Raw genomic sequence first — 14,286 nt, forward strand, 5'->3', positions numbered from 1 at the left:
TTCACCATGTTGGTCAGGCTGGTCTTGTACTCCTGACCTTGTGATCCGCCCGCCTTGGCCTCCCAAAGTGCTGGGATTACAGGTGTGTGCCACCGTGCCTGGCCTGTTTCATGTGTTTTGCCTGCTTTTCTAGTTTAAGGTCTACAGGTAAATCCACTCTCTGTTTTTCATCATGGCCTGAAAGAGATGTCTCTGAGGCAGTGTACTTTTTTTTTTTTTTTTTGATAAAAGTTGCAGGGTACATGTGCAGGATGTGCAGGTTTGTTACATAGGTAAACATGTGCCATGGTGGTTTGCTGTACCTACTAACCCATCACCTAGGTATTAAGCCCAACATGCATTAGCTATTTTTCCTGATTATCTTCCTCCCCTCGAACCCTACCACCTACAGTGTACTTTTGAGGACTGAGTAGCACAATACATAATTTTTGTCATTTGTCGGTTTTTCTACATTGAATTTATTTCATTTGCTTTCTGTAGTCTTGAACCCATTAAGGAGGTCTGAGTGGAAAATAGTCCAAAATATGTTAATAGCCTTTAAAAGATGATATAATTCCTTTAAATGGATAACATGTTTTCCTAGGGTTAGAGGGGAAAATGAGCATAGTTTGGGCATTCTTTCTCTTCTGTAATTACCGAGAACCTACTAAGTTTTTCAGTATACTGAGTTAGCCTTGCGTTTTATTAGCAAATACTTGTTCTGCATTGATACTCTGGATTTATTTTACAGCATGAAAATATAACCATTGCTGCCACAGAGGTTATTGGAGCCATTTGCAAACATCTCTCTTGGTCAGCATATATGTATTACTTGAAACATTTCATTCATGTCTTACAAACGGGACAGATCAATCAAAAACTGGGTGTCAGGTATGGTCAAACTTCTTTGTTTTGTTTTTTAAATGTAATTTAAAAAATATTTTCTGAATTAGTCTTTCTGTATCTCAATTTACTTTTATCTTGTATTAGTAAGGTTATGCTAATACCTGTTAAAATTAAAAGTGCTAATAAAAATAATTTTAATGTTTATTAGTGTTTAAATTTCCTCTCCTTTTATAGTCCAATGATATTAATAATCAAATGAACATTTCTGTGTACTTTTTTTTTTAACAGTTTGCTAGTAATAGTGTTAGAAGCATTCCACTTTGACCACAAAACTCTTGAAGAACAAATGGAAAAAATTGAGAATGAAGAAAGTAAGTTTCTTAAACTTTTTTCGTTTGTTGTTGTTGTTGTTGTTGTTGTTGTTGTTTTTTGAGACAGAGTCTCTCTTGGTCCCCAGGCTGGAGTGCAGTGGCGCGATCTCAGCTTACTGCAAGGTCCACCTCCCGGGTTTACGCCATTCTCCTGCCTCAGCCTCCCGAGTAGCTGGGACTACAGGCGCCCGCCACCACGCCCGGCTAATTTTTTGTGTTTTTAGTAGAGACTGGGTTTCCCTGTGTTAGCCAGGATGGTCTCGATCTCCTGACCTCGTGATCCACCCGCCTCAGCCTCCCAAAGTGCTGGGATTACAGGCGTGAGCCACCATGCCCGCCCCTTAAACTTTCTTAAACAAGATTTTCATCTTATTCTTGGATAGTTTATGATAATGAGTAAAGATGGTGACAGTCAACTTATTCCCTTTGTCTGCTCTTACTAGCAATGGCCAATTAATGAGTCAGGAGGGAAGCTAAAATAAATGGTTTAAGTATTCTTGGAAAACTTTATATAACAGAAGAGAAGACTAGTCTAAATTGTATCAGTGAAAAAATGTGAGCTGTAGATTATTTATATAGAAATCCAATTTTTTCACCTTCTTGTGTGAAAAGAGCATTACACAATAAATAGAAAGAAAGTGTAAGAAAATAAGTAATTAAAAATTAGAGCAGCAATTGGTGGAAAATCAACTGGATACAATAGAAAAAAAATCAACAAAGCTAAAAATAAATAAGTATCTGAAAAGATTATAAATTGGGCCAGGGACAGTAGCTCACAACTGTAATCCCAGCTACTTAGAAGATTATAAATTGGCAAATGCCTGACAAGATTGATCTGTAAAAATAGAAGATGTAATAAACATTACTAGGAATTAAAAAGGGTCACAATTAAGTCAAAAGGTATCTTTGTATTTATAAATTTGAATATTTGGCTGAGATGTACAAATTCTTAGAAAAATATAATGCAAAAACTGACTTTAGAAGAAAATAGAACATCTAGATAGATTTCTAACCATTAAAGGAATTGAATGCACAGTTAGGCTGGGGCATGGTGGCTCACGCCTGTAATCCCAGCACTTTGGGAGGCCAAGGCAGGTGGATCACTTGAGGCCAGGAGTTTGAGACCAGCCTGGTCAACATAGCGAAACCCTGTGTGTACTAAATATACAAAAAATTAGTTGGGCACGGTGGTGCACACTTGTAATCTCAACTACTCAGGAGGCTAAGGCACGAGAATTGCTTGAACCCAGGAGGCAGAGGTTGCAGTAAGCTGAGTTCACACTACTGCACTCCAGCTTGGGTGACAGAGCAAGACTCTTTCTCAAAAAAAAAAAAAAAAAAAAAAAAAAAAAAAATTGAATCTGCAGTTAATCATCTGATGAAAACACCAGGCACAGATTGGTTTATAGCTAAGTTTTACCAACCATTCAAGGGGTAGATCATTTCAACCTATACCAGCTATTCCAGATGATTGGAAAAGAGGAATCCCCACTAACTTGTAAAATTGTTGTAATCGCATACCAGAAACTGCCAAAGACTCTATAGGCAGTTGGCTGTCATTAGGATTTTCATGCTCATGAATGGAGGTGCTTTATTTGGTTAAGACGTTCCTGCCCCCCAAGCCTCCCAGTGTGTTCCCCTATTACCCTGTACTTGCTGTTCTGTGTTCTTTTATAATCGGCAGTTTATTTGTCTCTCTCATTAAACTCTAAACTGTGAGAAAGCAAAACCCATAGTCCTCTCATTTACTGCTCGTTCCTCAGCACTTACCTTGCCTGCCCACAGTTGCTGATTAGATATTTTTTAACGGAAGTTGGATGTTGGTGGGAAAAACTGCTTACCACAACTTTGTGGTTTCCTTATTTGATTTAAGGTGACTTTTGTTGTTTCTTAAACATAGATGCCATTGAAGCAATTGAGTTACCAGAGCCTGAGGCCATGGAATTAGAGCACGTGGATGAGGAAGAGAAGGAAAATACATGCAAGAGTTTGTCAGACCACGAACAGCCGGGAACCCCTGATCCAGCTGACTCTGGAGGGACATCAGCTAAAGAATCCGAATGTATCACAAAGCCTGTCTCTTTCCTTCCTCAAAACAAGGAAGAATTAGAGAGAACAATTAAAAATATCCAAGGAACCATAACCGGGGATATTCTACCCAGGCTACATAAATGCCTTGCATCTACGGTAATAACTTTATTTGGGGTCCAGCAGGTCTGTGTGAATTCTGGTGTTGGTGGAGCCCTGTCACCCTGAGGCTCTTAGTGATTATTGATTGATTTCAGCTTTTAGATTTCCTTTTATCTCAACACTTCACAATTCACCCCTCTACTCTTATCCCTTCAACTTCAGGCTTATCCTGCTGCAACTAAGCAGTAACACTCATTCTTTATGATTTTGATATGGTAGATAAATGCTTTTCCATCTCCAAAGTAGTTATTAAGAGACTCCCGTGTCCCAAAAAGGTTATTAAAAATTAGAATATGTTTCCCTTTTGTACTTTTTGGTCAGTTCTGCACTATTCAAAATTCATCTTTCTCTTAGTTAACAGAGATAATATTTAGCAGTGCGTTCTCATGAAGCCAAAGCCTTTCTTTCCTTCTCAGGGTGAAACATGGGTTGGCCAACAATGGCTCAAGGACTAAATTTAGCCTGTGGCCTGTTTTTGTATAGCTTTATTGGAACACAATTACCCATTTGTTTACATAGTGTTTAGTACTGACTTTTTATCACAACATCAGAGTTAAGTCAGAGCCCATAAAGCCAAAAATACTATCTGGCCCTCTTCAGAGAAAGTTTGCTAACTCCTGGCATATAATATTGATTTATATTTTTGTATATTTTGTATATTTGTAAATAAACTTTTATTTGAGGCCCTGTATTTATATATACTAACAGCGTCACTCAAACACTTGACTGTTCCAACTGATACACATTTTATATGAGTTTCCTATACTTCACAGCAGTGAAAATCCACACTGGTGAAAATTTGGCTTTATTTTTTTTCTGATGGCTTCTTTGAAAAGTAGAACATTCTTACTCCTGTTATTTTTATAATTTTTAGAGAGCTATCCTCAAATTAGAGATTTGGTTTATTTTTAAATAAACTTAGAAATGGGCTTAAGATCTATAGAAAGGGCTGCCTTTCTTTTCTTTCTTTTTTTTAAATGATCATCCATCCTTCTAGAAAAATTTGTCTTTCAAATACAAGGTTGCAGTGTTGGTAGATCACTGATCCGTTTACTTTCATTTTAACTTAACCTAAATGTTTCTTGCAGACTAAAAGAGAAGAAGAACACAAGCTCATCAAGTCAAAGGTTGTGAATGATGAGGAAGTGGTTCGCGTTCCATTAGCGTTTGCCATGGTTAAACTAATGCAGTCCCTTCCACAAGAAGTTATGGAAGCTAATCTGCCAAGGTGTGTTTTGTAACAAATTAGAAGTTTAGTGAAACTCAAAAATTGCTTCTTTTCTTCCTTGTTTTTGAACCTCTTTTGTCAGGAAGAGGAAAAGTACTGTCATAACTTGCTGTGGTTTAGGGTCTTAACAGGGAAATTTGAGTTATGAGTAATTAAGAGACAAAAGGATATGTATATGTTTAATTGCTTCGTTTATTTGATTAATCATTTTTCAACTTCTCATTTTCTAGTATTTTGCTGAAAGTGTGTGCCCTACTCAAGAACAGAGCCCAAGAAATCAGAGACATTGCACGCAGCACTCTTGCGAAGATAATAGAGGATCTTGGTGTGCACTTCCTCCAATATGTTTTAAAAGAATTACAGACTACCCTTGTCCGTGGATACCAGGTAAATTGCATCTTGTGCTTTATATTCAAGTTCTGTTGGAGTTAAAATATTTGCAACTTGAACACTGCAAGTTATGGAACTTCGGGCCTGTCTTTAATCAATTTGATCCACTGAGACACTGAGCAGTAATATTCAAAAGTTTCTAATTAGTATTAAGGAAATCTGTTATTTGAATAGTTCCTATATCTGATTTTTAAAAGATCCTCGTAGGCTTGGGTTACATGACCTACCTTTTTCTCTCAAATTACTTCATATCAAGCTTTATATTCTCTGAGTTCTTAATATAATTATTTTTGAATGTGTATTGACTGTGTTATCACTGGTATGAATAATAAAGAACATACACATTTGTTTAAGAGTTGGAATATAAAATGTAAGTTATAAAATAAGGGGCTGGGTGCGGTGGCTTATGCCTGTACACCCAGCACTTTGGGAGGCCAAGGCAGGGAGATGACTTTAGGCCAGGAGTTCAAGACCAGCCTGGTTAACATAGTGAGACCTCTTCCCTACAAAAACCAATAATAAAAATAACCAAGCTTGATGGCACATGTCTGTGGTCCCAGCTACTCAGGGAGCTGAGGTGGGAGGATTGCTTGAGCCTGGAAGGTCAAGGCTGCAGTGAGCTGTGATTGTGCCACAGAACTCCAGCCTGGGCTACAGAGTGAAACCCTGTCTCAAAAAAATAAAATAAGAGCACCAAGTGGAATACGCAGCAGTCCGAGTGGTTATGTGGTATCTAGCCCCTTGCTGCTCCAACCATGGCACCTGGACAGACAGTATTTGCAGCATCTGGGGCTTGTGAAAAATACAGGATTTAAAGGTCCTACACCTGACCTACAGAAACTGCATTTTCATATGATCCCTGGGTGATTTGAAGTTTGAGGAACGCTGTAGCTTGTTCTTTTCAAGTAAGCAGCCATGTTACTTGTTGGGTTGGGGATGAAGAATGATGCTTGAAGAAAACAATTTTGGTACCATCTATATGATTAAGACTCCTGGTAGTTAGCTTTACCTTGTACATCCTAGTTTGTTGATGGGTAAGGTTCCTAGTCTATAGACTGTAAATCTAACACACTAAGAAATGTCATATTCATTTTGACTATCTTTCTTTGTATAGATTTTTAGTAGTTGCTCTATAGATTACCATATATTAACTTAACTTTCAAGAGTCTACTGAGAATCAGTGTTTTACCAATTCAAGTGGAATGTAGAAACCATATCACCCTGTAGGTCCCTTTGCCCTTCACCCTTTGTATTATAGCTCTTTATGTATTAACATCTCCGTATATTGAAAACTTCATTAGGCAGTATTACAATTTTTACTTATAATTGTCACACAAGTTCTCAGCACTCAAGAGGAGAGTAGTCTGGGCCGGGCGCAGTGGCTCACGCCTATAATCCCAGCACTTTGGGAGGCCGAGGTGGGCAGATCACGAGGTCAGGAGATTGAGACCACGCTGGCAAACACTGTGAAACCCCGTCTCTACTAAAAATACAAAAAATTAGCCGGGCGTGGTGGCGGGCGCCTGTAGTCCCAGCTACTCGGGAGGCTGAGGCAGGAGAATGGTGTGAACCCGGGAGGCAGAGCTTGCAGTGAGCCAAGATCGCACCACTGCACTCCAGCCTGGGTGACAGAGCGAGACTCCGTCCCCACCCCACCCCCTCCCAAAAAAAGAGGGAGAGTAGTCTGTTCTACCTAGAGATTTACTGTTTCTGCTGTTCTTCCTTCATTTCTGAATTTCCACACGTCTTTCTAATATCATTTTGCCGTAGTCCAGAGTGTGTCCTTTAGCAATGCTATGGAGCAGGCACGGTGGGAACAGATTCTCTTAGTTTTCTTCTATGAATGTCTTCCTTTTACCTTCATTCCTGAAACATATTGTTGCTGGATATATAATTTCACTTTAACGGTTCTTTCTTTTTAGCTGTTTAGTTCTTTCCTTTAAAAATATTGTTCTACTTCCTTCCAACCTGTCTTTTCTTTTTTTTCCGTATCAGGCAGATAATGCCCAACTATTTTAACAAGGTTGAAGGAGACACATCTCACACATAAACACAAAAACCCCATCATCACACTTACAAATTATGAAGCATCCCTTCCTGCCTTTCTGATGAGTTATTCAATTTGTTGTCCCCTTCTTACTAATGTGCTGTTTATCTTGGGCTGCTTTAAAGGCTTTGCCATTATTTTTCAGCAGTTTGATCATGATGTGTCTAAGTGTGGATTTCTTTGGGTTTATTCTGTGTGGCATTTGCTGAGCTTCTTGGCCACATTTGAAGACGCTTCAGCCAGTATTTGTTTGTGTTTTTGTTTTGTTTTGTTTTGTTTCTGGAGACAGTCTCGCTCTGTCACTCAGGCTGGAGTGCACTGGTATGATCTTGACTTACTACAACTTCCATTTCTCAGGTTCAAGCAATTTGCATCCCTCAGCCTCCCAAGTAGCTGGGATGACAGGCATGAGCTACCACGCCCAGCTAATTGTTTTTGTATTTTTAGTAGCTATGGGGTTTCACCGTGTTATCCAGGCTGGTCTCAAATTCCTGGCCTCAAGAGATCTGCCTGCTTTGGCCTCCCAAAATGCTGGGATTACGGACATGAGCGACCGCACCCAGCCCCAGTATTTTTTAAAATAAATTTCCTGCAGTGCACTCTTTCTCCTCCCCTGGGACTCCAGTGAAATGAATGTTTGTTTTTCTCCCACTGGTTCCTGAGGCTGTATTCATATATATATATATATATATATATATATATATATATTTATATATTTTTTTTTTTTTTGCTCTCCTTCCACTCTGTTTTGGTTGGATAATTTCTTTCAGTCTATCTGCAGGTTAACTAACTCTTCCCTCTTTCATATCTTTCTGCAATTGAGTTCATCCAATGAGTTTCTTATTTCAGTTTTTGGTTTTTTCAGTTCTAAAATATTCATTTATTTTTTCTTTAGATCTTCTATTTCTTTGCTGACACTTAATTTTTGCATTCATTTAAGTCATTCTGCTAGAAAACTGGGGCTTTATTTTTCCCACTCTGCCATGTGCCTCCTGCAGCTGTGCCCATGTCAGGGGCCAAGCAATGGCAAGACAGAAAGAGAAAAGCAACTAGACTAGGCCAACCCTCTCAGAACTATAGTTCCAATGAATGTAGAGGAAACTTCCCCTCCCAGAGTTGTAACTCCGCTCGTCCTCATTTCAAGGCCACTGCCACCACCACAGCATTGCAAGACATGGTCTGTTGGGAACTGGACATACAAGGAGGAACACATCTCTGTTCTTGAGGGTTCAGGCACACATTTTTAAGGAACACCTGAGGTATTTAAATGAGTAGCCCTTTTTTTCTCTAACCATCTGTTCTTCAAGTCTATCCCATTATTTGTTAAAATAACTAAATTAGAGTTGAGAGAACAACTGATTTCAGCTTTAGTATTGATCATGTAGACTGTACCAGAATTGTTCTCTTTGAGCATCACTCGTCATCCTCACCCCCACCAAAAGGATTTTTTACAGTTATAGGAAAGTTGGGCACAGTAGTGTACACCTTTACTGCCAGCAACTCAGGTGGCGAAGTGGGAGGTGAACACCTTGAGCCCAGGGTGTTCAAAACCAGCATGACAACATAGCAAGACCCTGTCTCTCTCTATATATATATATATATAAGTTTCACAGCAAACATTTCAAATACAGATGCTTTTTGACTTTTTTGATGAGATAGTGTCCCAATAAATCCATCATAAAGTTGAAAAATCATAGATCAAAACAATGTAAGTTGGAAACCCGTCTATATATAAAAGTACTTAAAGATCACAAGTAGGGGCCGAATGCTGAGGCTCACACCTGTAATCCCAGCACTTTGGAAAGCTGAGGTGGGCAGATCACTTGAGGTCAGGAGTTCAAGACCAGCCTGGCCAACATGCTGAAACCCTGTCTCTACTAAAAAATATGTATATATAAAAATTAGCTGGGCATGGTGGCACATGCCTGTAATCCCAGCTACTTTGGAGGCTGAGGCATAAGAATTTCTTGAACCCAGGAGGCAGAGGTTGCAGTGAGCTGAGATCGCACCACTGCACTCCAGCCTGGGCGACAGAACAAGACTCTGCCTCCAAAAAAAAAAGATCACAAGTAAGTACATAAGAAACTATGCCTTTAAGACCCAATCTATGTTTTGACAACTAAATGTGTTTCCTTAGCCTATGACCATTATCTGATATTTACCTTGATAATTTCACAGCCCTAGAAGCAGCATAAAGAATTCAAAAAGCTTGAGAGGCAGGATAACCTGTTGTAGAGCCTGAGACTGATTTCTAATCTTCACTCCACCAGTTCTTACCCATGACCTCTTTGTGCCTCAGCTTCCTCATCTAAAAACTGCTCATAATGTAGTACCTACTCCATAGATTGGCTGAGTGAGGCTTAAATGATGTAATACATGCAAGGTATTCATACAGTACCTACCCTGTAATAAGCTCTCAGGAAACATCAGCTTGGTTGCTATGGGGTGCAAAAACTTGTTTCCTTCATAACCTTTTATTTACAAGCTTTGATTGCATTCAACATGGGCAAGCTCCTTAATTCACAGGTTGGTCTTCTTTTTTTAAAGTTCAAGACTCTTGGCCAGGCACAGTGGCTAACGCCTGTAATCGCAGCACTTTGGGAGGCTGAGGCAGGCGGATCACCTGTGGTCAGGAGTTCGAGGTCAGCCTGGCCAACATGATGAAACACCACCTTTACTAAAAGTACAAAAAAATTGGCCAGGCATGGTGCTGGGTGACCGTAATCCTAGCTCCTCGGGAGGATGAGACAGAAGAATCTCTTGAACTCGGGAGACGGAGGTTGCGGTGAGCCGAGATCGCGCCATTGCACTCCAGCCTGAGCTACAAGAGCAACACTCTGTCTCCAAAATAAATAAATAAATAAAAATAAATAAAGTTCAAGACTCTTGTGCCTCTCTTTATAAATCACTGGCCTGGTTTAGTCCCAACAACAGATCTAAGAATGGTAGTGTGTTTCTGAACACCTTTGGTACAAAGTGATCATTTGGTTATAAGATTTTAGATAGTGAAATAACTGTGTCATTTCTGGAAGCTTCTCCTGGCAATAGAAGACATATAAACTCTGAGTGTGCTCTTTGCAGTGCTTCCTAGATCTTATGTTTTCCTAGTGTGACACTGTTAACATTCATATTGTTACTGTGCATCTTACCTTAGGTCCATGTGCTGACTTTCACTGTTCACATGTTGCTGCAAGGCCTCACCAATAAGCTGCAAGTCGGGGATTTGGACTCTTGTTTGGATATAATGATTGAGGTAAGACTTACAGAAATGAATTCTAATTTTTTTTAAGTGGGCAAATGACACAAAAAAATCAATTCACAAAATAAGAAATAATAATAGCCCATAAAAATGAAAATAATGTAACACCTCATCTTTTAGATTAGCAGAGGTTTAAAAAGCTAAGACTAAAGCGAGATGGGCACTCTGTCACTGCAAGGAGCTCATCAATTGGTATGATCTTTCTGGAAAGTAAGTTGCCATTTTGTATCAAGAGCTTTTGAAATGAGAAAAGATTTTCAGTCACATCTAAGAATCTATTTTTAAGAAATAAATTATGTTCACAGGAGCTTTATTTATAATACAATGGGAAATTAATAATAACTTTTAAAATTGGGCTGGGTGCTATGGCTCATGCCTGTAACCCTAGCACTTTGGGAGGCTGAGGTGGGCAAATCACTTGAGGCCAGGAGTTCAAAACCAGCCTGGCCATCATGGTGAAACCCCATCTCTAACAAAAATACAAAAATTAGCCAGGCATGGTGGTGTGCGCCTATAATCCCAGCTACCCAGGAGGCTGAAGCAGGAGAATCGCTTGAACCCGGAAGGTGTAGGTTTCAGTGAGCACAGATCATGTCACTGCACTTCAGCCTGGGCAACAGAGTGAGACTCTGTCTCAAAAAAAACGAAAAGAAAAAATTGGATAGTATGCTAATTTGGAGACTACAATTGTGAAGAGAATAAATTTGCCACATAAATTTTTGTTCATTTATTTTAAAATGTAGACACTAACATTTTGAATCTCAATTTAAATATTTACATTAGACCGGGCACAGTGGCTCACGCCTGTAATCCCAGCACTTCAGGAGGCTGAGGCGGGTGGATCACTTGAGACCAGGAGTTTGAGACCAGCCTGGGCTACATGGTGAAACCCCATCTCTGCTAAAAGTACAAAAATTAGTCAGGTGGGGTGGCAAATGCCTGTATTCCCACCTGCTTGGGAGGCTGAGACGTAAGAATTGCTTGAACCCAGGAGGTGGAGGTTGCAGTGAGCTGAGATCACACTACTGCACTCCAGCCTGGGTGACAGAGTGGGACTTTGTCTCAAAAAACAAATAATTAATTAATTAGATTAATAATTAGATTGCAAATATTTGTAATTTATTATTAGAGTGTAAATAATTAGATTGCAAAGATTCTGAGAACTTCTTGAAGGGAAATTAAGCTACTCTTTGGTGCATCAAAAAAGAAGTAACTGTCTATACAGTCATACAATTATATATGTACATCTGTGAAGGATTTTTCTTTGTTTCCCATTAGTATCAACCTTTAAGTGTTTCTTATGTGTTTGTTTTTTAAGTAATTGATCCCTAAATTGCATTGAAAACAAGTGCATTCTAAAAGAAATTTCTTCCATCTAACTTGAGCCCAGTCCAACTTGCATTTCTTTGATTAGGACATGTCAGGGCCTCTCTTCAGTAACTGCTTATGTTGGCATATCTTGCTGAGTGCACATAATTGCCATTTGTCCTTTTTCTTCCAAAGATTTTTAACCATGAGTTGTTTGGTGCTGTTGCTGAAGAGAAGGAAGTAAAGCAGATCCTCTCCAAAGTCATGGAAGCACGAAGAAGCAAAAGTTACGACTCTTATGAAATCCTGGGCAAGTTTGTAGGAAAAGATCAGGTTACAAAACTTATCCTTCCCTTGAAAGAGGTAAGGACTTGAATGCAATTCAGGAGATCACAGCATTGGAATCTCATGAGTTCCTAAAAGGAATGATGCGGGGCAACCTGAAACACTGTTCTTGATCATGCATGATTTCCTTAGGTGCTAGGTCCCGAGGACCATATGGCCAGTGAGTGCTTTGATTCAAAAGGCATAGTCCCCAGTGTAAACCATGAGATGAGAAAGAAAGGCAGCAAGAATTGAGTGCAGATGAATATTGTAGCTGGGTCAAGTCAGCAGCTAAGAACATGAAGAAATCCTGAGGCACACAAGCCACATAGTGCTTATCTCTGAGGTTGAGGTTATAAGTAACATTTCTTTATATGTTATGTCCGTGTTTGAAATTTTATTAAGAATTTATTTTAGGCCCGGCATGGTGGCTCACACCTGTAAATCCAGCACTTTGGAAGGCCAAGGCGGCAGGAATTGCTTGAGCCCAGGAGTTCGAGACCAGCCTGGGGCAATATAGCAAGAACCTGTCTCGATTAAAAATGTATATTTACATTTACCAAAAAATTCATTTTAATTATGAGCAAATAGATATTACAAAGCCTTTGGACACAGGTTGCCACTTCCAGGTTGCCAAGAGGAAGAAAACTGGCATTTATTGACGTATTATATTCTAAGCACTGCTACGCTCTCTCTCCTAATCTGCACACCCTGTGAGATTGATGGTACTTCCATTTTACAAGTAAGAAAATTCAGGCTTGGAAAGGTAGAAAGGAACATGGTTAAAGAGAAAAGTCAGGGTTTAGTTCCAGATCTTTCAGATCCAAGTTCACATTCCTACCATGGTTTCATTCTGCCTCCTGAAGCTCAGGGACTGTAATTTACCCACCTTCCTGTTGATTTCTGTGCCTATTGCAGAGGTGAACATCAGTAAATGTTAGTGATTTATTGGTTTTGTGTATTAAAACTAGAGCAAAGAGCGCTATCTATTGACATGAATTACATTAGGTCTAAATATTCTGGTGCTAGATGAACTCCATAATTGCTCCTAGAATGCATTTAGTTTTATCTGAGCCTTATGTAAGAATTTTAGATGCATTTTGTGGATGAAAAAGAGACAACAGAGCACATATAGCCGTGATGTATATTACAAAGTCCCTCCAAGGTATTGAGATTTATTAATACTATGTCTCATGCAAGATAATAACTCTGAAGCACCGAGTATTTCCTGAGGTTGCTGATCCTGGTTCCCATTAGGTTCCTCTGATTTGGCCCAATAATTGATATCAGACCCTGAGGCTTGGCCATGGCAGCACTTCATTCTCATGGTTCTATGAGGAGTGAATACATTTTGTTGATTGTGTGTGTGTGTGTGTGTGTGTGTGTTTGCCTCTAAGTTACTCCTGTTAATGTACCAGGAGAGTTGATGTTAACTCAGAAGTCTCAGATCTCTGGCATTGTGCCCTGAGGCCTCACCAGCAGAGAACAGGGAGGGAGTGGAGGAAACCCCGAGGCTCACAAGCCTGCACAGTGGTTCTTCCTGGGGTTGAGATTATAGGTCACTTTCACCTTATATGTTATATCTGTGTTTGAAATTATATTAAGAATGTTTTTTAATTAGGAGAAAGCCAAACATATATTAGAAAGCCAATATGTAAAAGAAAACCACATTATGACAAATCAAAATGCATTTCTGTGTCATCTCAGCATGACATTTGTGTTTTGCCTTTAGATCTTACAAAATACCACGAGTTTGAAACTGGCCCGAAAAGTTCATGAAACTTTACGCCGAATCACAGTGGGATTAATCGTAAATCAGGAAATGACGGCTGAATCCATTCTATTACTCAGTTATGGTTTGATCAGTGAAAATCTTCCCCTGTTAACAGAGAAAGAAAAGTAAGTTGGAAAAAAAAAACCTGTCATTTAGGTCTCTGCGTCTGATAAGCCATTCTGTGGGTTGTTTTAATACTTTGCTTTAGTAAAAAATAAAATTGTATCCACCTGAGTTCTCAGATGGTACTTTATGGTGTGATACATTTCAACATGAGATTTTCTCATAAATGAGGTAGCTGTGACAGCAGACAATTATTTTGGCATTTCTCTGATACCATTTTGTTTTAAAGATTTATTGGTTCAAAGATAGGATAGATTTAAAATCTATATCTTGTATTCTGATTAAACAGAGATTAAGACCTTAAAAGATGTTAAAATATCTTAAAAGCCAGGTGCAGTGGCTCGTGCCTGTAATCCCAGCACTTTGGGAGGCTGAGGTGGGCAGATCACCTGAGGTCAGGGGTTTGAGACCAGCCTGGCCAACTTGGTGAAACCCCGTCTCTCCTAA

The 14,286-nt window shown here is 39.3% G+C and overlaps 1 protein-coding gene and 1 non-coding gene across 2 annotated transcripts in view; one reads left to right on the top strand and one right to left on the bottom strand.

The window, feature by feature from the left end:
• UTP20 (UTP20, small subunit processome component) overlaps positions 1-14,286 on the top strand; it is a 109,074-nt gene that overhangs the window by 74,376 nt on the left and 20,412 nt on the right. Inside the window, exons 39-46 of the mRNA XM_025403576.1 lie at positions 731-870; positions 1,114-1,196; positions 3,097-3,383; positions 4,475-4,614; positions 4,845-5,001; positions 10,206-10,304; positions 11,814-11,981; positions 13,675-13,841. Of these exons, the coding sequence (XP_025259361.1) occupies positions 731-870; positions 1,114-1,196; positions 3,097-3,383; positions 4,475-4,614; positions 4,845-5,001; positions 10,206-10,304; positions 11,814-11,981; positions 13,675-13,841 (1,241 nt within the window). The remainder of the gene's footprint in view (positions 1-730; positions 871-1,113; positions 1,197-3,096; positions 3,384-4,474; positions 4,615-4,844; positions 5,002-10,205; positions 10,305-11,813; positions 11,982-13,674; positions 13,842-14,286) is intronic.
• LOC112635728 lies at positions 6,994-7,095 on the bottom strand. Its single transcript, XR_003122057.1, has one exon. It is a non-coding gene; the product is annotated as a small nucleolar RNA U13 (small nucleolar RNA).

The sequence above is a fragment of the Theropithecus gelada genome, chromosome 11, assembly GCF_003255815.1.
Source record: "Theropithecus gelada isolate Dixy chromosome 11, Tgel_1.0, whole genome shotgun sequence".
In the NCBI taxonomy this organism is placed as follows: Eukaryota; Metazoa; Chordata; class Mammalia; order Primates; family Cercopithecidae; genus Theropithecus; species Theropithecus gelada.